Source organism: Nicotiana tabacum, chromosome 7 (genome assembly GCF_000715075.1).
Source record: "Nicotiana tabacum cultivar K326 chromosome 7, ASM71507v2, whole genome shotgun sequence".
Classification (NCBI taxonomy): Eukaryota; Viridiplantae; Streptophyta; class Magnoliopsida; order Solanales; family Solanaceae; genus Nicotiana; species Nicotiana tabacum.
This window is the reverse complement of record NC_134086.1, coordinates 105,754,647-105,776,353: the sequence shown is the minus strand read 5'-3', so window position 1 is coordinate 105,776,353 and position 21,707 is coordinate 105,754,647. Positions and strand designations below refer to the sequence as shown.

Genomic DNA, 21,707 nt, shown 5'->3' with positions numbered 1-21,707 from the left:
GAAAAGAGCAGTGAACCGAAGGGAGCTGAAGGTGGAGAACCGGACGGTTTTCTATTCGGTCCACGCGTCGACAAGTCATGCTAATATTTGAGTGGGGTCAATTTGCCTCCGACTGCTGTATCGATGACACATGTCGCTATACAATTGGTTAAGACATGTCCCACTACTTTATGAGAATTGATAGCCGTCTCAAGTCTGAAGTCTTAAATTAATTTAATGGAGAAGTAAAAATCCGCAATATTCAAATCTAATCCATCACATTCACACCAAACTTTCTCGATTCTCATTTTCATTCCCATTCATCTTCGGTCAAGTCGGTCTTGTGATCAAGTCATCATCAATGGCGGATTGTGGATCGGATCCTCCTGGATTTCGATTAGGTAAAGTAAATTTGTGTTTTCCTCTTTCCCGTCACCTAATTGTTTGTTGTTCATGCAGTTATGCTTTAAGAATTAGATGACTATTGATTGATTAATAATATAGCTCACTGGTATAACCTTAGTCGACTTCGATTGAACTGTGAACGCAAATGCACAACGGAGAGGATACAGTGATTTTAGTTTTTCTTTGAATTGATTGAATTTTCAATAAATTAAATTTCGTAAATAACTGGAGAATTAGCTACTTTTGTTGGTTCCGACGCAATTTGGTTTGCACGTCAGTATTCTCTTTCTCTGCTCTGATAATTCATGGTCAACAATATAAAAGTGTGAGTTTTATATATTCTTTATGACATTATTTGGGTGAAAGAGTTATTGCTAACTGTGATGGACTATACATGTTATGAAAACGGCTAAATATAGGAGTTTTAGCTTTTTTATTTCTCTACCTTTTGGGTGCAAACAGGCAGCTAGTACAGACTCTGAAGTTAGATTCTGGGTTTAACATGTAGCCACAAAACCTTGGGAACTTGTAATATGGAGTATATTGTAAATCATGGGGAATTGAGATGGTTAGAGCGTGTCTGATTTATCCGCAAAATTTGGAATTCAGTTTCATTTTATAGTTTCAAATGGTGTGCAGCTGTGGTGAAGCCAGGAAATTCAATAAGGGTATTCAAATTTTGAACACCCTTTGCCACTGGGCTATGCAATGGTGTTCAAAGTCTGTTTTTAATCAATAACAAGTAAAATTTATACGTAGTATAATTTTTCGGCGAAATCACCCTTGGGCCAACATAGCTTTGCCCCCGGTGTGCAGAGTATTTGTATTGTAGCTCTAATCTCTCTCTGTAGATCAGACTTCATAGTTTGGCTTGCCCATTTCAAAACCTCAATCGTGTTTCTTAAATTTTTGTGTCATATTATAATACTAAAGGCTGACTACATGCTAAGAAGAAATATGCATAAGAAGAAATAAAACCACGTAGAAGTTGATAACCACTGCACCCAAGGGTATGACCCATTGGTCAATAAAGTGGGTGAGAACCATGAGGTATCATGTTCAAATTCAGCGGAGGCAAAAAACACTAGGTGATTTTTTTCCTTCTATCAAGCGTTGGTGGATAGAGTCACTTAGGCCTTATTTTTTTTTTTAAAGATTAAGACGCCTGAATTTGAATACACATCTGAATATTAAGATGCGTATTAAGATCTGAATATTAAATGATTAAGACTGTTCGTTTTTTAACATCTGAATGTACAAAATTTATCTTTATTTGAAAATTAATGAACATAAAATTCAAATAAAAAACAATTCACAATATATTCATATATATATATATATATATATATATATATATATATATATATATATATTATTGATAGAATATTAGTTGCTGGTGGTGATGGCTAACGGTGGTGCTTGTGAATGCCGACTAGAGGCGGTGGTTGATGGTAGTGGTTCTGGGTAATAGCTAATGGTGATTGGTATTGATAGTGATTATGGTTGAGGATGGTAGTGGTGGGTGGTAATAATTAATAATGGGGGGGTGGTAGTGGTGGTTGTGCTTGTGATTGAGGAAGGTGATGGTGGTAGTTTGTAATGGTGGACGGTATCGGCTATGATTGTTGATGGTGATGGGGTGGTTAGTTGTGGTAGTTGAGGTGGATAAGTATGTGGTTGAGAATGATGGTGGTTGAGTATGATGATGGTGGGTGACATAGTAGTAGTTGATAATGGTAACCGGTGGCGGCAATTAATAATAAATGTGGATGATAATATCTTAATGAAATTAAATTTTTATTATAGATCTTAAATCTTAATCATACATACCTATTCAGACCTATTAAGTGGTTGTGAAGAAAAAAAAACACTTAACGATTAAGATCCAGACTTTAAAAACAACCGCACTTAATGTCCGAGATCTGAATAATTAAGATTGAGACCTCCATTAAGTGCAAACAAATGAGGCCTTAGTACCTGTTGCTAGTGGGAGGTGGCGGGTACCCCGTGGAATTAGTTGAAGTGCGCGCAAGCTAGCTTGGTCACTACGGTTATTAGAAAAAAAATTGATAACCACCACTTGAGGGTAAATAAGGGGAATTCATTTAAAATTGAGGTATAATTGTTCTTAGCAATATTGCTCCTCATTTCTTAGATATTCTTTCTTTTGATAAGAATTACAAAGTAAATCTACTGCTCCATACCAGAACGTTAAGAGAAGATTTCACAAGATATTGCTGACCTTCCGCAAAACACTGTTGCCATAGTGGAACCAACTAAAGTGTTTTAGTCTAATTGCCGGTGGTTCCATAAATACGCAGGATACTTACCCACCTGAGAGAAACTTAATGTGTTGTTTGTGCTAGTAGTTTTAGTTGGAGAAAGAAACTGTTCATATGTTGGTATAAAATAGTAGAGGATGGGTGTTTGAGAGCCAAGTCAACTTTTCTTTGGCTCATCTCTCAAATTGAAAACTTCTTAGCTTGAGTGGGCTCAAGTGTAACCATGCCCAAGTTAGTTGTTTGAGCTTGGCTTGCTGGAGCAATTAAAAAGCTCAAGACTTTTGTGACATGACGTTGCAAATAAAATGCATAAGCCAGGGAGAAGCAATCTATTTGCATAACAGCTTCATCTTGAGAAATTTAAAGCAAAGAATTGAATGAAAATGAGACCTCGTCATTAGCTTTCCTTAGCTATAATAATATTGTTGACATCTCACAGATATAATTTCAAACCCAAACACCTTCACCGATGTGTCACTAGTGATCTTTCAAGTCCAACATTATCCAACTCCATCTTATTAAAGTATGTGGAAATGAGATTTGTAGTTTATGCCACAGATCTAGAAGAGAAACTGGTTTTCAGCTATGGCTTAGCTGGAGTCTCTTTCTTATGCCTTTCTCTCAGAAAACAGACACAATTATTAACTATATAAAATGTATAAGGCATTGGCAAGAGTGTTTCAAGTGTTGATCCATAGCATTGGCTGATGTTACATTTGCATGTTTTGAATTAAAGGTGCTACAATGAGGTTTATTATGTCTGACTGACTCTACATAAAACTTCTTCTGAAAGTTGGACTATGTATCTTTGTAAATATAATATTTTTTGTTGATTTTGAGTTGCAGACATAACACAGATATTATCAGAAGTACAACACCGTTGGCTGAGACCTGCAGAGATTTGTGAAATCCTGCGGAACTACAGGAAGTTTCATATAACCCCAGAGGCTCCACACAGGCCAGTTAGTATGTCTTCTTCATTTTTATCCATCTATTTTCTAAACTTGTGATATTTTTTTGACTTCAGAGCAACTATGCCACTTAGTTCATCCTAACAGACACTTCTACAAAAGAAAACTTTCTGGTTCCTTGGTTTTGATGGGAATTCTTAAAGTTTTTGCATGTATGCCCTAACGTCAATGAGTACTTTAGTTGTAAGACTTACTGTCTCAATTTAAGCTAAATTAAAGAGGATTTGAGTTTAGATAAAGCAGCAGTTTCCTTTCTGTACGAGGAATCTAATTAAATTTCTTTTATTATAGTTTTCAATGAAATGATAAATATTCATTTAATAACATGCTGCTTCTCTATCTAAAAACACATAGTCTTTATGTTTATTGGTTTTCATTCTCAGTGAGACCCTAATTTGTTTAGACATTATAAATGACTTTTCTGCAGTCCTGCAAAACTCTCATCTAAGTAGGGAAATAGAAGATCCTCTGAGAATAATTGTAGATTTTGTTTTCAAAGTGACTAAAGAATATACATTATCCTCCATGTGAGACTAGCAACTCTAAATGACTGTTGATGATTGGGGCAGTCTGTTGTAGATCCATTTTATTAGCATTGTTACCTGCATTTCCTAAAAAGGAAATGATTTGATTTTCCCTCTATTCGTGCTTTTAGATGTTTGTTCTTAATGTGTGCTTTACTCTTCAGGTGGTTCTGTTTTTCTTTTCGATAGGAAGGTGCTAAGATACTTTAGGAAGGATGGGCATAACTGGAGGAAGAAGAAGGACGGGAAGACAGTTAAAGAAGCTCATGAGAAGTTGAAGGTCAGTGTTGATAGTTTGGGCATCAGTACCGTCTTTTTGGGTTGGCTAGATGAGTCTAATTTTTCTTAGCTAAAGCTAGTGAACTTTTTTATATACTTCATACTATCTGTTGATAAAATCCTTCTGCAGGTCGGAAGTATTGATGTGCTACACTGCTACTATGCCCATGGAGAAGAAGATGATAATTTTCAAAGGCGTAGTTATTGGATGCTTGAACAGTGAGTATGGACCAATAGATGTGGCATCATTGTTTCGTTTTGTATTTTCTTTTTGGACCTCTTCTCCTTTTACTTTTGTGTCCAAATACTTCTCATGGCAAAAGAAGAAGCTCAAAATAAGAAACTAAAGAACTTATTGATTGGTTAAAATACCTTCATAAAGGAGGTATTAAGCAAAAGTAGATTAGAATAAGTACTATGTCTATTTCATAGGAATTCAGTAAATAAGGGACTATACAAGAGTTCATAAGAACATACTGTTCATTCCGTCTACTAGTCCTACAAAGAGAGATTAAACTGTTTGCACGTTCTTGTTTACTCTTTCAATCTGTTTTTTCGTCATCTCTAACCACCTCTGCACTAAAAGTTCTTTCTTTTCATTTAATTTGGTGCAGGGATCTCATGCACATAGTTTTTGTTCACTACTTGGAAGTCAAGGTTAGACTCTACTGTTTTCTTTCATTATTAGGTCATTAATCAGTTTGGTTAACTGTTACACACTCACGAGGGATTAAATCAAATTACTATCACTAAGCCGGATGTGAGAGTTCAGTTTGAGCATGATCTCCGCATCCTTCTTTCTGATCACTCTTTAGGTAATTGGAGAACCTTGGAAAATCACCGACCCCAAACTCCCACCTTTTAGGGAAAAACGGGAGGAGGAAAGGAGAAAAAGTACAGTGATAACTGGAAATTTCCAAGCATCAGTTTTTCTAGTTCCATACTTTTGGTTTTGTTTGAACTAAGAAAATCTGCACCATGCCTGTTGCACATCCCTTTAACCAGACTCTGGGTCTATGACATACAACAACAACAACGACCCAGTGAAATCTCACTAGTGTGGTTTGGGGAGGGTAGTGTGTGCGCAGACCTTACCCCTACGCCGAGGGGGTAGAGCGGCTATTTCCGAAAGACCCTCGGATCAAGAAGACGAAAAGAGGCAATATATCAGTGCCATCAATAGAAACCATAGAAGAAGAAAAAAAATAACAGCATCACCAGAATCACAAAATAGATGAAAAGCAAAACAATAACCGGTAGATAAAGCCCGTCACTAAGAGGAACGAAAGAGTAGTGTGAACTCAACATAAACCACTAACAGTCTAAATAAGACTAAGTCCTAACAGACTAGCCTCACTCTAGAGTGTCGTAGAAATATGCACAACTACCTCCTAACAAACAACCTTAATACTCGACCCTCACAACTTCCCGTCTAGGGCCACGTCCTCGGTAATCTGAAGTCATGTCCTGCCTGATCACCTCTCCTCAATACTTCTTAGGCCGCCCTCAACCTCTCCTCGTAACCACCAAAGCCAGCCGCTCACACCTCCTCACCGGTGCGTCTGGGCTTCTCCTTTGAACGTGCCTGAACTATCTGGGCCTTGCTTCCCGCAGCTTGTTTTCCATGGGGGCCATGCCCACCTTCTCCCGAATATCTTCATTCCTAATCTATCCATCTTAGTGTGCCCGCACATCCACCTCAACATTCTCATTTCAGCTACTTTCATCTTCTGGGTATGTGAGTTTTTAACTGGCCAACACTCAGCCCCATACAACATGGCCGGTCTAACCACCGCTCTATAAAATTTACCTTTGAGTATCGGTGGCACTTTCTTGTCACACGGGACTTTCTGGGTCTATGACATCTATGGAAATAGCATGTTTTTTAAAGCAAGACTGCTATATTCATTTTGAGCTGAATGCTATTTGGCTGATGATGTAATTCCCTTTATGTACTTTTCCAGTACCTTCTTGGTACTAGTTATCTTATCAAAAAGATCCATAGACTGCCGCTTTTATTATAATTCTTTGTTATTTCTCCTTGACAGGGTAACAAGGCGAATGTCGGTTGCGTCAGAAGCATTAAATCAGCTCACTCAAACTATCTGAACGATTGCTCATTGTCCGATAGTTTTCCTCGGAGTCTCAAGAAACTAGCTTCAGTAAATGCTGACTCAACAAGTGTAGCAAGCACTTTAACTTCAGCACATGAAGAAGCTGAATCGGGTAATGTTGTCTGCGGTTGGTTTTAATGTGATTTCTTCAGCTGTCTTGTAGAAATATTATGGCTATAGCCTTTACTTGATTACCTAGTTGGTAAGTGCCGAGCACTAAATCTGTTGCAAAAGGTCTCATACTGAAATTTTATTGCAGAAGATAGTCACCAAGCGTGTTCTAGATTTCAGTCATATCCAGAGCGAGCATCTGGAATGGACAGGCATCTGGTGGAAAATAGGGATGCCATCTATAGTTCATATGGTTCACCTCAATCTTCAGGTGCCTTTGATAAGTTTTTGTATGAAGTTATTGCATTTTTTCATCACTGTGGTTTCTTCAAGACTTTCATATTCTTTGATTGTTTATTTTATGTTTAAAAGTTTTTAATTATTGTTGCAGTGGAGTATACATCACTTTCCAGTATAGATGGAGGTGGAAAGTGTGGTCGTGGTAATTTTGCATCTGGTCCTCAAAGAACAATTGATTTGGGATCTCAGGAACCAGTTTCTCAGCATTGTTCAAATGGTACTAAATCGCTTCAGAGCCTTTCTGGTATCATTTTCGGAAATGAATTGGGCTTTAACCAAGTATTTTGTAGGTGAGATGGTATGCCAAGATGATTTTAAGAACAATTTGTCAGTCCAAAGAAATTGGCAGGTAAAGCTGTTTAAGGTCCTTTTTTTACATTATTACATTATATTATTGATCAACATTATTGGTTTAAGTACAAAACCAATACCTATCCTCATTCTAACTCTTTTGAGCTGCTCTTTTGGAGTCATTCCACTGTTAGCTGACATCTCCAGTCAACTCGTAGGTTTGTAAATCTGGATCTACTAAGCACTTGTATTTTAGAAATTAACGGAATCTTCCAGGATTCTTATGCATCCATTTTGTTTAAATTTAGAAGATTTCTATTTTGCTTTCTTAAAAAAATAAATTTTTCTAATAACCAAGACTCGCATGTATGATATTTTCTTGCGTTAAATTGAATGCTGCCCGTTTCTTGTGGCAAATAAGTACCTATTTTAGACAATTTAAGAATGTGTTCGTGAGCATGTGTCTCGGCAGCTCCAATCTTTTACTTAGAGTCTGAATTTGGAAATTATTTATTTTATCTTCTCCTTGCCCTTGTTTCTCATCCTTTTATTTACCAGGCTTCCTTATTCTTCAATGATGTGCTAAACTTTGCTTCTTTGTTTTAATTTATCAGTATTCTTTTGGAGACTCTGCATCGCAGTTTCATGGACAAATTGTCAATCAGGATTTGATTGGAGATTCGAGCCATGATTTGGTAAATAGTTTTCACAACAAAAACCTATCTTCAGACCTATATACTGGTAGGGGGCAATCGTACTTGTATCCTGATGAGCAAGAAGAGCAGCTAACACAATTGAATATTCAATATCTGAATTCACTCGTGGAAGTTCAAGGTGACTTCAATCAAGAAAATAGTATGGATATGCTAGGGCTTGGAGACTATTATACGATCAAACAACCTCATTTGAACAGTGTAAAAATGGAAGAGGGCCTGAAAAAAGTTGACAGTTTCTCCCGATGGGTTGTGAAAGAGCTTGAGGATGTTGAGGAGTTGCATATGCAGCCTACTAATCGAATTTCATGGAATGTTATAGATACTTTGGATGATGGTTCCTGTCTACCCACCCAACTGCACGTGGATTCAGATTCACTGAATCCCTCACTTTCCCAGGAGCAGGTCTTCAGTATCATTGATTTTTCGCCTAATTGGGCTTATTCAAACTTGGAAACGAAGGTAAATTATGAAGCATTTGGCTTTTATGTTCTCTAGCGTGAGTGCTAGATTGGCACTGCTTGCGCCTGTTGTCTGAAATCTCTATTGATTTGCAGTAGTTTCATGACTTAGTATCCACTTTTTCTATCAAATGCAATTACCTCTCTTGACCTTCCTGCGTACTGTTTATTGCCACCCAAGCTTTCACAATCATGCAACCAATTATTCAATAGCCTAGATTGTGCATAATCTCATTATTTTAGCTAAGGAATTGAAATTTACTTACTGAAAGATATTAGATGACTTTTCAAATTCTGATTTTTCGACACACAAAGCAGGTATTGATTACTGGTAGATTTCTTAAGAGTGAAGGCGAGCTGATAGAGTGCAAGTGGTCATGTATGTTTGGGGAAATAGAGGTCCCCGCAGAGGTTTTAGCAGATGGGGTACTTCGTTGTCATGCTCCCCCCCACAAACCAGGAGTACTTCCTTTTTATGTGACATGTTCAAATAGATTGGCTTGTAGTGAAGTCAGAGAATTCGAATACAGACTTGGAGCTTATCAGGAATTTGGTGCTGCCAATGTTTCTGCAACTGAGATGCATCTCCTTGAACGAATTGAAAGTTTATTGTCCTTGGAACCACTTAGTAGTTGTCACAGTTCTGATAGTATGGAGGCTGCTAAGGAGAAACAAAGTACAGTGAATAGAATCATCTGTATGATGGAGGAAGAGAATCAGCAGATGATTGAGAGAGCGTCAGACCATGATACATCCCAATGCGGAGTGAAAGAGGATCTATTTCTTGAAAGAAAGCTGAAGCAGAATTTCTATGCATGGCTGGTTCGCCAAGTTACTGATGATGGCAGAGGGCGAACTGCTATTGATGATGAAGGTCAAGGTGTACTTCATTTGGCAGCTGCACTTGGTTATGATTGGGCCTTAAAGCCAATTTTAGCATCAGGGGTAAGTGTGGATTTTCGTGACATGAATGGATGGACTGCACTTCATTGGGCTGCATTCTATGGCAGGTAAATACTCCATAGATTGATTTTTCAGTTCCTCATTTATGCTTCACTTAGCAAGTCAGTGGCCAATTCTCACTGTTCTGTGTTGATTGTCCTGTGATTTTTGTTTCATAACTGAAATTTTGATAGTTAACATTTAACAAAAAGAGATCTTTGGCCGATAGAACTGGCCTAAGTTTTGTTGAGATCCTAACACTTTTGAATATGTCTTGGTAGTTACCTTAGAGTTCAATACAAAAAAGAAAAAAGACTAGTGCCATCCTAAAGCAATTAAGCAAACATCAATAAAGTCCATTTCCTTTTGTTTGTAGTCCAAGCAATGTAGAAAAGAATGTAGATTAGCTGGATTTCATTGTGATGATTGGTGGCATGGCAATCAAAACTGATTTTCTTTAATGAATTCTGCTATAGCTGTAGAAATACCCAAGTCTAAAGGATCTATTCCATATCTGCTATTGACAAGTCGGAAAGCTGAAAGCAAATTTAAATCTAAAGACTAAGTGGGCGTTTGGACATAAGAATTGTAAAATTCGAAAATAAAGTGAATTTTTTTTCAAAGTGAATATGGTATTTGAAAATTAGAGTTGTGTTTGGACATGAATATAATTTTGGGTTGTATTTGAAGTTTTGTGAGTGATCTGAGTGAAAATTTTGAAAAATTGCTTTTTGAAGTTTTTCAAATTTTCGAAGAATTCCAAAATGCATCTTCTAAGTGAAATTTGAAAAATTTATGACCAAACGCTGATTTAAAAGAAAAAAGAAAAAATTTCGAAAAAAAGTGAAAAATTTCTTATGTCCAAACAGGCTCTAAGTAACTTCTTACTTTCATTTTATCTTGGGTGACATTAGTAATCTTATTAAGTAGTGCAATCATCATTTAATTCCCGTAAAAAGCTTCCAACAGAATGAGCAGCTTGCTAATAGGCTTTTATCTTACAGGGAGAAGACTGTTGTTGGTCTTGTCTCTTTAGGTGCATCTCCTGGAGCGTTGACAGACCCATCTGCTGAATTTCCCTTGGGTAGAACCCCCGCTGATCTGGCATCTGCCAATGGACACAAGGGAATATCTGGATTTCTTGCTGAATCCTCTTTGACCACTCACCTTTCTAAGCTTACTGTGACTGATGCAACGGAAGAGCTTGCTTCAGAAGTTTCTGGAGCAAAAGTTGGAGAAACAGTTACAGAGCGCGTGGCTGTTACAACTACTGGAGATGATATGCCAGATGTACTTTCACTTAAGGATTCTCTGGCTGCTATACGCAATGCTACTCAAGCAGCTGCTAGGATACATCAAATTTTCAGGGTTCAGTCATTTCAGAGGAAGCAAATTATTGAGTGTAGCGACAATGAGTTATCATCTGATGAGAATGCTCTTTCCATTGTTGCTTCTAGAGCTTGTAAGCTGGGACAAAACAATGGTATAGCTCATGCAGCTGCCACTCAAATCCAGAAAAAGTTCCGTGGCTGGAATAAGAGAAAAGAATTTCTTTTAATCCGGCAAAAAATCGTTAAAATTCAGGTGCATTGCTTCCTTCAAATCACAATATTTTTATACACGGGAAGTTACATATGTTTTTGTTTCTGTTGATGCCGAGGTTATCTTGCCTTTATGTTGCTTAACCGACCTCCACATGCAAAATTTTATTCATGAGTCAGATTGTGTTACATGGAAGCTGTGATAAATGATAATCAGATTTTCATATATGGGTCCTTGTCTTTAAGCTGATACATTACAATATTACATTTGAACTATAGCTCAAGTGCTCAACATCTATTAATCCTTTTCTTTCTTCACGCTGACATTTTCACTGTTCATGGTGAAGGCTCATGTAAGGGGGCATCAGGTGAGGAAGAAATATAAACCAATTATCTGGTCAGTAGGAATTTTGGAGAAGGTGATATTGCGCTGGAGACGTAAAAGAAGTGGTTTGAGGGGATTTAGATCAGAAGTGGTCATGAATAAGCCAATCATACAAGATGACTCATTACCAGAGGATGATTATGATTTTCTGAAGGAAGGAAGAAAGCATACTGAAGTAAGGATGCAAAAAGCCCTCGCTAGGGTGAAGTCCATGACTCAGTATCCTGAGGGCCGTGCTCAATATCGTAGGCTGCTTACTGCTGCTGAAGGACTTCGTGAAGTAAAGGTATAACATTGATGTCACCAAGTATGCTTCAATATGATTGCTATTATCATAGAGTTGTTGAATGGCTTTTTATGCAATACTAGGATGTTTAGAGAAAAGGGAGAGAACTGTAGCTTCTTTTTTTTTTTTGGACTGGGGTTTTTGACTGAGCAGAAAATAACAACTGCTCCTTTTCCCACTATCTGGCATGCACATCTACTTAATGATTTGATCTATGGTTGTTGCTCTTAAGTTGCAAAACATAAACTATGGGTTAAGGCGAGTTCCTAGATCAAAATTTGACTGACCTTTGTAGGGAAACAACTTGGAAAAGGTCTTTTTTTCCGGGGAAAAGTAGATGAAAAAAAGAAAAATAGGATACTACATCTCGTTGTGGAAAGTCTAAATCTTTTCTTAGGTTGATAAGCTTGGTTTATTTTTCATGGCCAAATGCGTCTTATGAACTGTGTTAGTTGAAGTTACCCTCTTATGATATACTTACGTAATATAAAAGCAGAAAAAAATGTTTAGGACAGGTCTCTGTGTTGCAGAGAGATCTTGTGGTTGGTTGCATAGTTGGATTAGTGTACCTTGACTTTCTGAACTTAGTCTGATGGGTTGAGTATTTCAAATTGTTGATATCCTAAGCTGAACATATCTGTGACTCCTCAATTCCGCATCTGAATGTGTATTTGTCAGTTTTTTTCTTGTTACCACTGCAGAGTTTTAGAAAATTACAGCCAATTCTATCGGGTTGTAGATATTGGCTCTACCTTGAACTTGAGCATTACCCTTGACCATGTTTTGGTGAATCAAAGTTTCAGCTGCCTAACTGATCTCATGGTTTTGATTGGCTTTTTGTGTAATTCGTTTCTTCTTCACCTTCAGCCGGATGGTCCAACTTGTATTCTGGAGAGCCCAGAAGATACCAGCTATCCTGAAGAGGAGTTGTTTGATGTTGAAAATTTGTTGGATGATGATACTTTCATGTCTATAGCATTTGAATAAGCTTCTTTTGCCTTGATTAGCCCAATTAATAGTTGATTCATTGTATATACATAGAAAATAGTAGCTAGCTAATTCTGCACTTTTAGCTTACTTGAGGGAAACTTCGATATAATGTAGATTCTTATGATTTTTGTTAACATAAAAGAAATGCTAATATGTGCAGCCATTAACTTTTACCAAAATAAGTTTTCCTTTTCAATTTTCGCTTCTGGAAACTTGTTTTCCATTTCTAAGAATTTATACTATCTTAGTAAATGGATTGGCAGGTATTAACTTGTTGATAGCATCGCTGCTCACGCCTGGGAAAACTCTTTGTTCTCAGAACCAGTTAATAAGCAGAAATCTGGGTGAACTGTTGGGAGATGACTGCTTGTAAAAAGACAAGCAATCTACGAGTCTAATCGTTGTACATGTCTTTCATAAATTGAAACTCTAGCTCTAATCTTTTCTAATCCTGCTGATGGGAATATCTGCTGCTATTCTTATTTCCCCTGTTTCGTTCTTTAACCACTAAAGAGGTCTATATTTCCACTTTTCCTTTTTATATTATATCGCCGTTCCGCCTTGATCTTATATAAAGGGTCATCATTTATATTCATTTAAAGAACTGGTCTGCGAGCATCCAGGTACAGACTGCTACACAGATTTCTCAAGGATAATAATGTAACTGATTGAATATACAAGGTCTTCAGTTCATAATCAAGAATACCTAGAAAGGACTGCTAAGCGCAAACTACCCAACTCAAAATTCAGTATAGTCGAGACGGATGATGAGATAAGAGAGTTATGTGGTTTTTAATTAACTTTATAGCGCTAAATTCGATTTACTTCATACTCACATAGTATAAGAGAAGGGAATCAGGTATTAGGCTCAACTTATCTCAGAAAAAATTTATACCCACATAGTTGTAAGTAAAAGAATATAGCACTAGAGCCAAGGTCCATCAGTGTTCGTCTCAACCACTTGAAAACAAAGCTACACAGCAGCAGTCTATACTTTCAAATTGAAATTACACAAAGGAGACACTTATTCCTGCTTGTGGAGTTCTGCCAACGAAATGCATTGGTACTCCTTGCAGTTTGATATCTAATAATACAATATCAACATCTCGTTTGAAGTTTCTGTACCAGGATTTACATCTCTTTATTGTTAAAGCAAGTCAAATGCTAGAAAACCCTCGTATGTTGTACACGGAACCATAAACATGTGTTAAGCAAGTCCAGTAAACCATGGGAAAGCTGAACATGACAGAAGTTAAGCAGAGAGAGGCAAAATAGTTAGGTCTCGACATGTGAGAACTCTTTATCAGCTCTTGCTAGCAGCAAGGCTCTCATAGAAGAGAATATAGCCATGATCTGTATTGCTCGAGTACTCTTGAGCTGAGCCAAAAAAGGTCTGAACAGCAGACTCATCAATGATCTCAGCATTCTCATCATCAAAGAACAACCAGTGGTTGTGGCTTTTCACAAGACTAACATAATGCCCATGGTTTGGCCCACTCCCAACATGAACTACAACAGCAAATAGAGAATACTCAGAGTCTGTGTTTTCAATGGTGTTGCTGAGTTTCAGCTCCAGAGGAAACACTACACGGTAAGACAATTTTTTGTAACGACCTAGTTGTTCCATATACTTGAAACGCTTCAAATGAATGACCAGGATGTGTGGCGGTTTCTTTATCTTCATCCGTTTTTGTGCTTCTTGCAAGCTGAATTCATAAAAAGAACGTAACTTTCCCTGTCATTTTAATTGCTTAAAAAGGAAAGGGTGAAGGCACCTACCTACAGCACTTGTCGCAGAAAAATTTGTCCTCCGCATTGAGGGTCTCTGTCGAACTGAAATTTTTTAGGCAGCTTGTAATTGAACTGTTCTGTTCAATATCAAGGCTCAAATCAAAAAATGTCTCATCCCTTGCTGTGACTGTCTCACACCTCAAACATCTTGTTTCATTGGTTAATATACCCTGCATTCATATGAAATAATAACCCGGTTAAGCAGCCTCTAGATCTAGAAAGTAGTAAACCATTTGCTAAGCTCTAGGATCCAAAATTTGCATCACAAGTGGAGTAAAGTAAGCACTTCTAATTTATACATATATGATTCTGTTCACTGATCCATGAGCATCAGATATAAATTCAGAAGACCAACATAGACCTTGCCTCTTATTCTTTCCAATGACAGAATAAAAGAATTTCATAGACAGATCTTTCTGATAACCTTCATTGACAGAATTTTAAGAGACAACTTCAGATTTTCCTCCTTGTCCTCCTCTAACTACTCTGAGAAACGAAGTCGAAAGACCCAATATAGAACCTTCCTCTTATCCTCTCAAATGACAATATAAAGAAGTTCATTGGCAGAAATTTAAGAGATAACTTGAAATTTTCTTCCCTGTCTTCTACTTTTACCTCCTGTGAAGCTGCAACATGGATGCTAAACTGACTGCTGTGGTTAAATTATGTATAGACAAGAATGATGAAATTCTAAATGAGTGAAGACACAGATAGTTTACCTGAAAGTTTTTGTGCACCCAGGTAACGAGTGGCTCCTTCTTAACACCATTGCTCTTACCATTACATGATCCATTTGCGACTTTTTCAGGAGAACTTGCCGTTAAACTTTTTGATGCATGTGACTCTTTCTCCAAGATATCAACAAGTTCATTTAACAAGAAGTTCAAAAACTCATGGGCATCCTAAGCAAAAGCATGAATCAACTGTATCAAAACCAAGATGAACTAGGAATTTATTTTGCATTATAAGCAGTGTTCTAATAATTCTGGATAGCACATGGAGTGTAGATCGTATACGATAATTTGCCACTTTGCTTCTTAAACCATTTTCCATGGCAGTTAAACCCTTTAGCTTTAAAAAGAATAGTCACTTAACCTTCTGTAAGTTTAACTGACATCTCTTATTTTTAAGGTCAAAATAGGACTTACAACTATCGTTCCTTCCTAACTATTTCTTTCTCCTTCACATAGCCATTTCCCTGTGCCATTAGGCAGATGAGCATCTCAACAGTAACTCTTCTTTTTCATCCTCCTTTTTCTTCTTCTCCTCACGCAACCAACCACCCCATAAACCCCAGCGAAACTCGTTTTCCACCTCTACGTAAATGATCACAGAAAGATGGTAATCGTTTTAACAATAAAGTAGTGTGGTTTTAGCATGTAAAGCACAACATGGGTGAGTTGGATGAGTCAGAAGGTAAAAACTTCCTCTGCCTTGTCGTGAAAATAGTTAAAAGGACTAGGTATGTCTCCCAGAATAAAATACAATGTATAAGGGCAATGGATCACTACACCTTGAAGATGCTTCAAAATACAAGATAGATAACATCAATGTAACACGAAGAGTGCATTCTTTCGATGCTAAAGCACATAAGATGACTTAGGATGGACATCCGACCTGTCTCTTGTTTCAAACTGATCTAGATTAGTTAAAAATTATACATCTAAAGTAAACGTAAACATGGCACATCTCTTTGTTTGACATTTTTAAGGTATTCCCTCACTTGTTTTTTTTTTTTTTTTGAAAAGGTAACAGATTCCAATATATTCCAATATAAAAGGTATTCCCTCACTTGCTTCAGATGATCTTTCTTTCATGTTCTTATTCTCTTTCAAACAGGTCTCTTTCTATATGTCACCACTATGAACTAATATTTCAATTCTTAAAATACAGTGATTGCGCCTTCAAGATTCTTTTGAGGCCATCAAGAAGTTCATGTGACTTGTTCCTTTGTGATCTAACCAAAAAATGATTCTTACATAGATGTAGCAAACATACAAAAATGTACAAGGAAACACGTACCTGATGCATGTAACCTCGGAAAAGTTCATTTTGCTTCCTGACTCTTTGCACAAAGCGTCGTGGAGCAATAACACCGGTTTTCTTCTTCTGTGAACTTATCTGCATGACAACAACAAGTTTACGTGCCTCCAATCTGTCAACAATCATCGACAAAGAAAAACTTTTCTCACGGATAGAAATTTTATTTCCTGATGGTAATTCTTAAATTATCAACTTTCAACAAAAAATTTAACTTGTAGACTTCATGTTGTTGAGACTGACCTGGTGGTAGACAAAAATTCCTGGTTATCGCAAAACTGGTAATACCAAATCCTCATATTCAGGCTAAAATTTGAAAACCACTACTACACAACGAAACATAACCAAGTTAAAGTTCAAGGAAGGGGAGTTTAGAAGAGAAAGCTTAAAGTTCTTATTTGTTTCTCTTATACTATCATGTTATCTTGATTTTCTTACTTCCCAAGCACTTTAGAATGACTCTTCAGTTAAAGACGCAGATCGGTCATGCTACCTCAGGTTATCAAATCTTTTGGCCTTCTCAATTGGGAAAACTAGAAAATCTCATGCTACAAAATGCTCATTCCTTCAATTTCCTCTAACCAAAATTAAGATAATAGGAATAAGGTTGCTTAACATACTGAACTAGCACTTGATTGAATTAAGTCCACAACAGTCAAATATCTTCTACTATATGTAATCCTTTTCCACTTTTCGGTTGAACGACACAGAGATAGCTGGCATTTAAAGCTAGACTTGCCAAATCCCACAATAAACTTGACACATGGAGGACATCAGACTTTTCACACGGATTCTTTTGATCAAGTAAAGAATCATAAATTCATACCAAATGGAGCAGAATATTAGTATCAAACATCAAATTACCACTTATTATACAGAAAGATCACACACTTAGATTGTATCTGGTACCTGTGAGAACAATTCAGCCAAACAAGTTAAGAGATTCTCCTCCGGTTCTGCAGGGCTTTTATTATTTGCATAATAGTCTAGCAGTTGCTCACGGAATGGTACACAAAAGTACAGCGCCTGTTTCAGAACACAACAAATTTAATCACATCGGAAAAGGCAGCAATTACTCCTAAAATAGAAGTGTTTATTGAACCTAAATTACACATAATACTGACTTAATCTGATAACGAAATCCATCATCGAAACACTAATCAAATTGCAAAACTATGTATGCATCCAGATAATCCTGACTAAACCTATAATTCGTAAACAGATAGTGAATACAAAATTCATCATAAGAAACCGTAAAAACACATAACAATTCATCGAAGCTAAACCCAGATTTTATAAAGTCAAAAGAAGGGGAAAAAATGGGAACTTTAGAGTAAAAGAAGTAAAGGCGACCTGCAAGACGCTGTTGCAGTAACAAGTATTGCCAAAGTTTTCGAGGCCAAAGTAGCGTTCGCCTTCGGGAAATTGGTCGCCGAGGGCCTTCTCCAGCTTGGAACCCGTTGCACCCATCGCCCCTTCCTCTACAAATGAGGTCTACAGTAAGTAAACATATTAGTACGATTTTATAGACCAGGAGCTGAATTTCAATTTGTCCTTCCTTTCAATTCTCTTGCTCTCTCCCACCTTTCACCCAAACCTCTTGCTTCTCATTTTTCTATTATTATTTATTTTTCTATTATTAGGTTGAGACACCAATTTACTTTTTTATTTTTGTCCAAAATAACTATCTATTTATATAATCAAGAAAAAATACAATAACTATGTGATATTTTTATATTCTTTTTATTTTTCTATTATTAGTTTAGTCACACTAATTATTTTTGTCTATAATTTAGTATTTTCTTAATGGGTGTGCCCAAAGCAAATTGATCACTTATTGTGGACCGGAGGGAGTATAAGACCGAGAGAATCCGTAGGCGATGGTACGAATTGAACTCATACTTATTGTGTCTCATTAGTAAAAATTTACTCGCGATATTTATCTAAAATTTATAACCTAATTATAATTAAGTGATATTCTTTTTTTAATTTATAATTATTATGGTTAAATATTTGGTGCGGCTAGGTATTTACCATGTGAGATGCTTCTATCATACTATTAGATTGAAGGTTTTTGTTGTGTGTTTAATCTATTAAAAGTATAGATACATTTTTTTCATAATTAAAAGTATCTTAAAATATTCTAGTTAAAGAAAATTATTTGACTCTCCAAATTACACCAGTGTCATATAAAATAGAATATAGGAGTACTAACTTAGAAGAAAGTAACACATTTTGTGATAATTCAAGTGTTAAAATTACTAAAAATGATGTTATATTTCTAGAATAATTTTTTTTTATACTAATAACATTACTAAAATAGCATTAATGGCTTCATAGCATTTATATAAAGGATAAAAAATTGATATTCCATGCCCTCTTATCCGTATATAGCTACTAACTATAGTACACAAGTATCATTTTTGTAGAGAGACTTTTTTTGCGTGCGAGATGTTTGAGTCCAAAAGAGTCAACTTGTACATATCATTATACTCAGTTAAATAAATTCTTTCAGTTTAACCAAAAAAGGAATGATCGTTAATCTATTGTTGAACATCTTTTTTCTTTATAATATATTTGGATATCAATTTGTTCTTAGATAGATGGTGAAATAAAGTCTTTTGTATATTTATAATAAAGTTGATTAGCATTTTATTTGTTCTTTTTACACGAAACATAAGTTTTGATTATTCCTTTCGAAGCTTGGCAAATGTTCATATTTCGAGATTTGGTGAGCTTGCATTCTTCCCTAATATATGTAGAACATTTATACATGTTAATTTTGACCTTACAAACCAACTAACTGCATTATAGATCATTTAGGAAAAGTTATATTTGGTTGTTTATCTGAGAAAAGTGGCAAAGATAGGTGACTACTACGAATAAATAAAGAGGACCGATAAATTGTCCTAAAATAATAATAATAATAATAATAATACATTTTGTTGAGAATGGGATGATGCTTAATGGTACACACGCTATTTTCCTGAAATAATTTAAAATACGTATTTTCCTTTTCTCATTGGTGACTATTGATAGCCCTTGCCTGCTTTGGCAAATAAATAATTAAACATGAAGTCAATGTAGATTTGGTGCAATGTATCTCTCTTGAAAAAAAAAAATAAGCATGATGTCAAGTCCTTATAATTAAATATTACTTTCATTATTCTAAATCTTTTATTGTGGCCAAATCCATTATGATCTTCTATATAAAGGAGATAAACAAGAATGAAGAAATCTCCGTGCAACGCAAAATAACTAAAAAAAATCCGAAATATGCCAAATTAAAAGGCATTAAAAAGTATCCTATAGTTTTTATGCATTAATAGCATTATAATTAGGCTAATGTAGAAATTTGTGGTCAAAATGTGTTATTTAACTCGTCTCAATCCGTTAGGGTTGAATTCCATAAGCCATGGTTAATTAACATTGTATACGGTCAAAATTGGACTGCTCCAATTTTGTATGGCTAACTGAAACCGGGGTGGTAGACCAAGGTTCGGCCTCGCATTGCATCGGAACATGGCACAGAGATGGATCGCTAAGCTCGTGAGCCGATGATCGATCAAGATCGAGACGAGCCGTGATCGAAACCACAACGAGATAGGGACCGAGCGTGATCGAAGAACGCCTGCTAAACCGAATAACAGAAAGTCGAGATATTCGTGACCGGGCAATCGTGGTAAAAATCTCGGCACGTATCAAGTCAAGACCGGACATTTAGTCAATCATGGGATTTCCTTTTGTATTTAAAATTGTACCATAAGTAGTATTACTCTACTATATAAAGAGGGTTCTAATCAATTTGTGATCATCATATTCACGCATAACAAAGTACTACATTACATTTTCTCTCAAGCTTTGTTGTTCAATTCATACTTTTTATAGCATACTCTGTTGGTTCGAGGGCGATCTAGCTCGAAGGCCATAACCGCTCATTATATTGGTTTGCTTTATTTTACAATTAATTTCTAATATTAATTCTCATATTTCTCAATTTGTACCAAGTGAAATCACATATCCTTAAAAATACTTATAAGTTTAATTGTTATTCAAGGGTAAATAAACATACAGTTTCACCTTTTCAAATCACTAAATTATAATAACTTAATACAGTTTGGTATAAATACTCAGTACAGGTAAATTTTTACCATTATCCTACCTCTAGTCTCTTCCTATCCCACCGTCCTATAAATTCTCCAATATAAGCATATCTTATATAAAAAAATAGCCTTAAAGATTATATTGCATTATATGTAACAAGGTCATTATTTGAACTTTTTTGTTATCATTATTTCCTGTTCTTATTTTTTTACTAGCTTCTCAGCTCGTTATATAATTGATTACGTTCTCCTCTATTAATGAACCTAGCAATAGTGACGAACCCAAAATTTTGCATAAGCAGATTCAGTCAAAGATGATGATATTTGTTTGTATACGGGTGTCAAATAGGACAAGCCAGGTTTGATCACTTTTTTTTTCTTCCTTTTTGCTCTTAGCATAATAGCAAAATGAAGTCATTTTAAGTCGGCATTCTAAAGTTTTAACAAAGTTGAAAATATTTTTTAAAACGATACAAGAAAATTATTTAATACTACTTATACCAATTTTCTATTTAATTTAACAAATTTTAATACAAGAAATCCAATTTAACAAAATTTATTTAACTCTAGAATGTTTCTTGTTATTACTGAGAAGTTGTTATTTGCAGAGGAAAGGGCATAATTTTTTTGTTTCATAAATACTAAATTAATTCCAATAATTAGAAAAAAGAGCTATACACCAAATCAGAAAGTTCAGTACAGTATAAAACAAAAAAAACATTTCAAGATAGACTAAATAATTTAAACAAATATCTTTGCATGCTTCATCGAATTTTAAGAAAGGAAGAATCTGAATTCACTTCGTGGTGAGGAAATTTTTTGAAGCAGATTAAACTATAGAATAATTTTATTGAATTCAAGTAAAGAAAATTAATAGAATTAGAAAAATGAGAAAAGAAGAGGATACCAAAGTAATAAATTTAGAAGGGCAAGTTGTGGTTAATTTTGAAAAAGCAATTAGTCTATTTGAAGGCACATACAATTTGAACCCTCTCTACCTAGCATCCAAAACATCTGTAAAACGGTGTATGATCCAAATAGTGATGATAAATCTATTTCTCTCCTTCTTCTTCGTTTTGCTAATTAAAGGCTAGCAAAATCTACTTTTGCCTTGCAGTCACTATTGCTGAAATGTAATATCGACATGAATCAACTACATAAAGAAATTTAAGTAAAAGGTAAAGAAAGTATTTAACTCA

General features: G+C 35.7%; 2 protein-coding genes across 7 annotated transcripts; one reads left to right on the top strand and one right to left on the bottom strand.

Moving 5' to 3' along the window:
* Nucleotides 1–202: 202 nt before the first annotated feature.
* Nucleotides 203–13,063, top strand: LOC142161657 (calmodulin-binding transcription activator 2-like). 4 transcript variants are annotated; one of them, XM_075217456.1, is made up of 14 exons: nt 203–380; nt 3,513–3,632; nt 4,326–4,441; nt 4,571–4,659; nt 5,055–5,097; nt 6,489–6,666; nt 6,814–6,936; nt 7,057–7,182; nt 7,256–7,314; nt 7,871–8,431; nt 8,749–9,440; nt 10,377–10,956; nt 11,261–11,584; nt 12,838–13,063. In XM_075217456.1, the coding sequence occupies exons 1-14, from the start codon at nt 341–343 to the stop codon at nt 12,850–12,852; spliced, it is 3,066 nt and encodes a 1,021-aa protein (XP_075073557.1). In that variant the 5' UTR covers nt 203–340; the 3' UTR covers nt 12,853–13,063. The 4 variants fall into 4 exon arrangements, with proteins under 4 accessions (XP_075073557.1, XP_075073558.1, XP_075073556.1 ...); XM_075217457.1 differs by having other exon boundaries at nt 12,823–13,063; XM_075217455.1 differs by lacking the exon at nt 12,838–13,063 and adding an exon at nt 12,452–12,753.
* Nucleotides 13,064–13,535: 472 nt separating this feature from the next.
* LOC107787000 (ubiquitin carboxyl-terminal hydrolase 3-like) lies at nt 13,536–18,014 on the bottom strand. 3 transcript variants are annotated; one of them, XM_016608512.2, is made up of 7 exons: nt 17,759–18,002; nt 17,315–17,431; nt 16,649–16,728; nt 16,388–16,520; nt 15,085–15,267; nt 14,354–14,535; nt 13,536–14,280 (listed from the first exon to the last, which is right to left on the bottom strand). In XM_016608512.2, the coding sequence occupies exons 1-7, from the start codon at nt 17,873–17,875 to the stop codon at nt 13,878–13,880; spliced, it is 1,215 nt and encodes a 404-aa protein (XP_016463998.1). In that variant the 5' UTR covers nt 17,876–18,002; the 3' UTR covers nt 13,536–13,877. The 3 variants fall into 3 exon arrangements, with proteins under 3 accessions (XP_016463998.1, XP_016464001.1, XP_016464000.1); XM_016608515.2 differs by having other exon boundaries at nt 16,649–16,731; nt 17,759–17,999; XM_016608514.2 differs by lacking the exon at nt 16,649–16,728 and having other exon boundaries at nt 16,388–16,486; nt 17,759–18,014.
* Nucleotides 18,015–21,707: the final 3,693 nt, after the last annotated feature.

Coding starts and splice junctions, on each gene's coding strand:
- LOC142161657 (XM_075217455.1), top strand. CDS start 341: ATGGCGGATTGTGGATCGGATCCTCCTGGATTTCGATTAG. Junction 5,098..6,488: donor TTCACTACTTGGAAGTCAAG/GTTAGACTCTAC, acceptor TCTCCTTGACAG/GGTAACAAGGCGAATGTCGG. Junction 9,441..10,376: donor TGGGCTGCATTCTATGGCAG/GTAAATACTCCA, acceptor TTTATCTTACAG/GGAGAAGACTGTTGTTGGTC.
- LOC107787000 (XM_016608512.2), bottom strand. CDS start 17,875: ATGGGTGCAACGGGTTCCAAGCTGGAGAAGGCCCTCGGCGACCAATTT. Junction 15,268..16,387: donor TCCGAGGTTACATGCATCAG/GTACGTGTTTCC, acceptor GCTTTTGCTTAG/GATGCCCATGAGTTTTTGAA. Junction 14,536..15,084: donor GGGTGCACAAAAACTTTCAG/GTAAACTATCTG, acceptor ATATGAATGCAG/GGTATATTAACCAATGAAAC.